At 48.8% G+C, this 6402-nt stretch overlaps 1 protein-coding gene across 1 annotated transcript; it reads left to right on the forward strand.

Moving 5' to 3' along the window:
- The first annotated feature begins 790 nt into the window (after positions 1 to 790).
- On the forward strand, positions 791 to 1906 carry LOC131852805 (uncharacterized). The gene has a single exon (XM_059203539.1). It carries the CDS (start codon positions 791 to 793, stop codon positions 1904 to 1906), a length of 1116 nt encoding a protein of 371 aa, XP_059059522.1.
- Positions 1907 to 6402: the final 4496 nt, after the last annotated feature.

Raw genomic sequence — 6402 nt, forward strand, 5'->3', positions numbered from 1 at the left:
TGATCGCACGTCAACGTGTGACAGCTCGTTTTAATCAGCATAGAAAGCCCTAATAAACTACCCCAACATAATCCCACTAAATCCCAAGTACCCATAATAATATACCCCTTATTCCCCCACCCCCCATAAAACCCCCCACCCCCCTTTTTTAAAATTATTCCCCTCAAACCCTAAGACCCAACCCCCATAGGCCACCTGACAGAATCCCGGTTTAACCGTAACATATAGTTTGATAAGATTTAAATATAAGATAAATTAAGATAAACCAAAAATTGTATACTACGGCTTTATTATTCACCCATATTATACACCCAATTCATACTAAAATTGTAAAACTAAAATAGAAATAATTAGGAAAACCCATTTAAAACTGTAAAATATTGACATAATAAATAGTAAACAATCAAACGCAACAAACAGAGTAGAATAGTACAAATTGTATAAATAAAACATATAATTAGGAAAATAAAAATTGTAAAATAGAGTAAGTAGAATAAAACCGGAACTGTACTAGAGTAGATTTTGCTACTTCTTCTATATATTGACAATTGACGGATATAGGAATTGACTAGTATATACACAATACCCCCTATACAGGTACTGTATATATACAAAGTAATAGTAGGTAGTTAGGTAAAACGAATAATTGCACCGTAACATTTACCACCTATTGACGCCCAAAGCGGAGAACACATACTTAGTGACCCTCTTTACAGGCACTAAGTATACACACACATCGTCCACGGAGGACCTAAAACAAATCACACACACACAACACACCGTCCACACCATGTTCGGGCTGAGGACTCCGCCGAGGATCCCAAGGAGAGCGAGTGCAGCCACACCACCAGAGCCGGCAGCCAATACCAGCGTACGGCGCAGTATCGGGGAGATTGAGGCGAAAATTGCCCCAAAATCTGCAACAAAAAGCAGGACAGAGGAGGCACGCCTATGCAATAACAAGGCGAAATCCAACTTGGCCCTGTTCAAAAACCTCCGCCGAGACCTCAAAGACGACACCGCGGCTCAGGTGGAAAAGCTGTACAGGCTAGTAAAGGAGTCAGAAGCGGAACTAGAAAAGCTAAAGGTAGAAAGAAGAAAGGAGAAGGGGACATCACCGGAAAAGGAGAAGGAAGCCGAGAAGAACAAGGAAGAAGAAGAGAAGAATAAGGAGAAAGGAGAAATAGAGAAGAAAATGGAAGAAATTATGGACGGGATAAGAGAAAACAACAGAATACTAAGGGAAAATGCAGAAAGGATGGAAGAGATACAGAGAGAAGCAAAAGAGAGTAGAGAGAAAGAACAGGAAGCAAGGGCAATGCATGCGACGTACGCCGAGGCGACAGCCACTGGGAAAGGAAGACGCACAGAGGAGAGGAAAACCTTACACTCGGTGGTCGTCGCCTCAAAGGACGAAGAGGACTCAGCGGAGGTAGTCCTGGAAAAGATCAGGGAGACGGTCGATGCAAAGGAGGGTTGGGTCCGTGTGGAGCGTGTCAGGAAGGCCAAGGATCGGAAGGTGATTGTGGGGTGTGCTGGGGAAGCGGACAAGGCGAAGATCAGGGAAAGGCTGAGGAGTGCAGGGAAGGGACTGGTCGTCGAGGACGTGAAGAACAGAGACCCCCTTCTGGTTCTCAGAGACGTGCTAAAAGTGCACTCAGACGCGGATGTGCTAAAAGCGCTCAGAAACCAGAACGGGGCTGTTTTTCGCGGCCTCGGAAAGGAGGAGGACAGAGTAGCGGTCAAATATAGGAAGAGGGCAAGGAACCAGCACACCACACATATTGTACTGGAGGTCTCACCCGCCATCTGGAAGAGGGCACTCGAGGAAGATCGTCTCCGTATCGACCTGCAAAGGGTCCGGGTAGACGATCAATCCCCCTGGTGCAGTGTACCAGGTGCTTAGCCTATGGGCACAGTAAGCGGTTCTGCAAAGAACACGCGGACCTGTGCAGCTATTGCGGGGGACTGCACCAGAAGAACGAGTGCCCTGACTGGAGGGCGGGGGCGACACCCAGCTGCATAAATTGCCACCGATCCAAGGCTGAGGACACGGGCCACACGGCATTCAATGATGAGTGCCCTGTGCGTAGGAGATGGGACTCGCTGGCCCGGGCATCAGTAGCATACTGCTAAAGTTGCCCCGGGGAACGCCCGAAAACACCAGGTGCTCCAAGTAAATTTACAACGCAGTAAGATCGCCACCGGAGAGCTGCTTATGGAAGCCGCCGACCGGGGAGTTTCAATAGCTCTGCTCCAGGAGCCCTATGTGGGAGGAAAAGGGAAAGTAGCGGGACGCAGGGGCGTCAGAGTCTATCAGTCTTCCGGAGCGGACGGAGGTGATGTGAAGGCCGCCATCATGGTTTTCGATGGAGGCCTTCATATCACCCAACATCCTGAATACACCACCAAAAACATCACGGTGGTGACCGTCCGCTCGGGAAGCTGGGGGATGACGTTTGCGTCCTACTACTTTGAACCGGACCAACCCATAGAGCCATACCTGGGGCAGCTAGAGAAAATCAGAGAGGGGGTCGGGGCCAACAGGCTGATCATCGGTGGCGATGCGAACGCGAAGAGCATCTGGTGGGGCAGCCCTCGGGAAGACCGAAGAGGCGAACTGATGCGCGGGCTAATCTGCGAGTCCGGCATGAACGTGCTGAACGTGGGATCCGCTCCAACTTTCGACACATGGCGGGGGGGGAGACACTACAGTAGCCACGTAGACGTGACGGCGTGTACTGATGGGGCGCTCGGCCTGGTGACTGGTTGGAGAGTCGATGATTCTCTAACCAGTTCGGACCACAACGGTATTACATTTCACGTACACATTACAAAGTCAAAAGGAACAGAAATAACACGAACCACGCGCATATACAACACAAAGAAAGCAAATTGGAGCCAATTTCGTGAGAAATTGGCCCAAATTATGCAAGACACACACTTAACACCACAGAAACTCGAAACAGTAACACAACACTCACAACTCGAACACACGATTGAAAAATACACAGAGGCAATTACACTCACCTGCAGACAGACAATACCATACAAGAAAAATACAGAAACACTTACCATACCGTGGTGGACGGACGATCTCACGAAGATGAAGCGTGAGGTCGTCACCCGGAGGCGCCGCATCAGGAACGCGCAGCCGGCGCAGAGGGCTGCTGTAGTGGCTCTCTACCTAGAACAGAATAAAAAATATCAGGAAGCCGTAAAACAAGCACAGGTCGAGAGTTGGAGGGGATTCTGCGGGAAGCAGGACAGGGAAGGTATGTGGGAAGGGATATACAGGGTGATAGGAAGGACAAGGGGCAGGGAGGAGGATGTCATGCTGGAGGAGGGGGGGGAAAAATTGGACGCACAAAAATCAGCGGACCTCATTGCCCGAAAGTTTTACCCAGAGGACAGCAGGGAAAAGGAGAATGAGGATCATGAGGAGGTGAGAAGGAAAGCGGATGAGGTTAACGGAGAGGAAGGAGATGGGTATGACCCCCCCTTCACCATGCTCGAATTGGAGTCAACGGTGGAGTCTTTCAATCCGAAAAAGGCCCCCGGTGCAGATGGGTTTACGGCCGACATCTGTTCGGGAGCGATTGGTGGTAACCCGGTATACTTCCTGGCCCTGCTGAATAGGTGTCTCGCGCTCCAGTATTTCCCCAGAAGATGGAAGGAGGCAACCGTCATTGTCCTCAGGAAGCCAGGCAAAAGCTCGTACACCGACCCCAAGTCGTACAGGCCTATAGGACTGTTACCGGTTCTGGGGAAGGTGTACGAGAAGATGCTGGTCGCTCGGCTCAGGTATCACCTACTGCCGAGGTTTAGTACTCGTCAGTTCGGATTCATGCCACAGCGCAGTGCCGAAGACGCCCTCTATAAGTTAATGAAACATATAAGATCAAAAATAGAAGAGAAAAAGATCACGGTGTTAATCTCGCTAGACATAGAGGGCGCCTTCGACAGTGCGTGGTGGCCGATGATAAGGGTCCGACTGGCTGAGGAAAAGTGCCCGGTGAACCTGAGACGGGCGATCGACAGCTACCTGAGTGACAGGACGGTTGAGGTGAGGTATGCTGGGGCGCGGGCAATCCGGCAGGCGGGGCTGGGATGTGTGCAGGGCTCAATAGGGGGACCACTTCTGTGGAATGTACTACTGGACCCCCTATTGAGAGAGCTCGAACAGCAGGGCATCTACTGCCAGGCGTTCGCGGACGATGTCGCGCTCGTATTCGATGGGTGGACGGCCCTAGACATTGAGCGTCGTGCAAATGCCGCCCTCGAACATGTTCGGGCGTGGGGTGTCAGAAGTAAACTAAGATTCGCACCGCATAAAACCAGCGCGATATTAATTACAAGAAAGTTGAAATATGACACACCACGCCTGAGCATGGGAGGGGTAGACATTGGCATGACGGACAGGGTCAAACTTCTGGGGCTCACCATTGACCATCGGCTGACCTTCAACGCCCATATGGCGGATGTTTGTAAAAGGGCCATAGCCATTTACAAACAGTTGGCTAGGGCGGCAAAGGTCAGCTGGGGTCTGCACCCAGAAGTGACAAGGACCATCTACACGGCAGCGGTGGAGCCGATAATTCTGTATGCGGCAAGCGCTTGGGCCTCCTCGGTCTCCAAGCTGGAATTTCGGAAGCAGCTGAGCGTGGTGCAGAGGGGCTTCGCCCAAAAAATTTGCAGGGCGTACCGCACGGTCTCTCTGGACTCCGCCTTGGTCCTATCCGGACTCCTCCCTCTCGACCTTCGCATACGCGAAGTCGCCTCGCTGTACGAGGCGAAGAGGGGCGAGTCCGGCGACCTGGCGGGGGACAGAGAGGTCGAGCGGATGACGCCTGCAGTTGAAAAACCCCATCCGGCAAGGCAAAGGAGACTGGAGTTCCAAGACCTGGTAGACGACGCGAAATACAAAGAAGTCAAAGAACATCATGAAATTAGAGTCTTCACCGATGGGAGCAAGATTGAGGGCCGGGTCGGTGCAGCTTTGTCAGTGTGGAACAGAGCGGCCGAAACCAAGGCCCTCAAACTTGCTCTCTCGGCACACTGCACAGTATACCAGGCGGAGCTCCTGGCTCTGAGCCGAGCCATGGGGCTAATCTCGGAACATCCTGCAACCACGTTCGGCATCCTCAGCGACTCCAGGGCTGCAATACAAACGGTGATAAACCCGTCAACCACCCACCCCCTAGCGGTAGAATTTAGGAAAAAATACACAACATCTATGGAAAGCGGCAAAATAATAAACATATTTTGGATCAAGGCACACGCGGGGTGGGAGGGTAACGAGAGGGCCGACCAGCTGGCCAAGGATGCAGCCCTAAAGTTGAAGAGGAGGTCGGACTACGACTGGTGCCCGGTCTCATTCGCCAAGCGTCTGATCCGGGATCGGACGATTGGGGAATGGGACAATAGGTACCAGTGTAGCGAGACTGCTTCCGTTACAAAATTATTCTTCCCAAGCGCAGCCGAAGCGTACAGAACTGTCGGCAAAATCGCAAAAAACAGCTACACTGCACAACTGTTCACAGGGCATGGCGGGTTCGCTGCTTATCTGCATCGATTCCATCTCAGAGACGACCCGTCGTGTCCCTGTGACAGTGACACTCCACAAACTATACAACACATCATATCACACTGCCCCCGTTTTGGTGCGCTAAGAAATGAAATTAGCATTAAAATAGACACAGAAATAAAAGAAGAGAATTATAAGGAAATCGTAGGAAATAGAAAGAAAAGAGAGGAATTTATAAAATACAGTACATTATTAATAGAAAAAGTAGCAAAAGAAAACAGAAAGTAAAATTATATTACATAGTATAATGGGTATACTAATGAATAATATAAAATAAAATAGAATGTAACAAAATAAAAACATAAAATAGAAATGTAGTGTAATAAAAACAAATATAAAATAAGTAAATGTAACAATAAAAATAGAAATAGAAATAGAAATAAGAACCCTGTAAAATGTATCCCTAAATTAGTATAAGCGAAACCTAGGCTAAGACAAAAAAAATGTAAAATAAATAAAACGTGTGTGTGTAATTAATTCCAAAAATAAAAAAACCTGGAATTTAACATCCGGGACGATCTGTGGATCGGACACCCTATCCCCTAGCTTGTAAGTAGTTATAAGTTAAAAAAAAAAAAAAAAAAAAAAAAAAAAAAAACCTAACCTAACCTAACCTAACCTAACCTAACCTAACCTAACCTAACCTAACCTAACCTAACCTAACCTAACCTAACCTAACCTAACCTAACCTAACCTAACCTAACCTAACCTAACCTAACCTAACCTAACCTAACCTAACCTAACCTAACCTAACCTAACCTAACCTAACCTAACCTAACCTAACCTAACCTAACCTAACCTAACCTAACCTAACC

This window comes from Achroia grisella, unplaced genomic scaffold (assembly GCF_030625045.1).
Source record: "Achroia grisella isolate CSIRO2021 unplaced genomic scaffold, CSIRO_AGI_Agris_v1 utg862, whole genome shotgun sequence".
Classification (NCBI taxonomy): Eukaryota; Metazoa; Arthropoda; class Insecta; order Lepidoptera; family Pyralidae; genus Achroia; species Achroia grisella.

Coding starts and splice junctions, on each gene's coding strand:
- LOC131852805 (XM_059203539.1), top strand. CDS start 791: ATGTTCGGGCTGAGGACTCCGCCGAGGATCCCAAGGAGAGCGAGTGCA.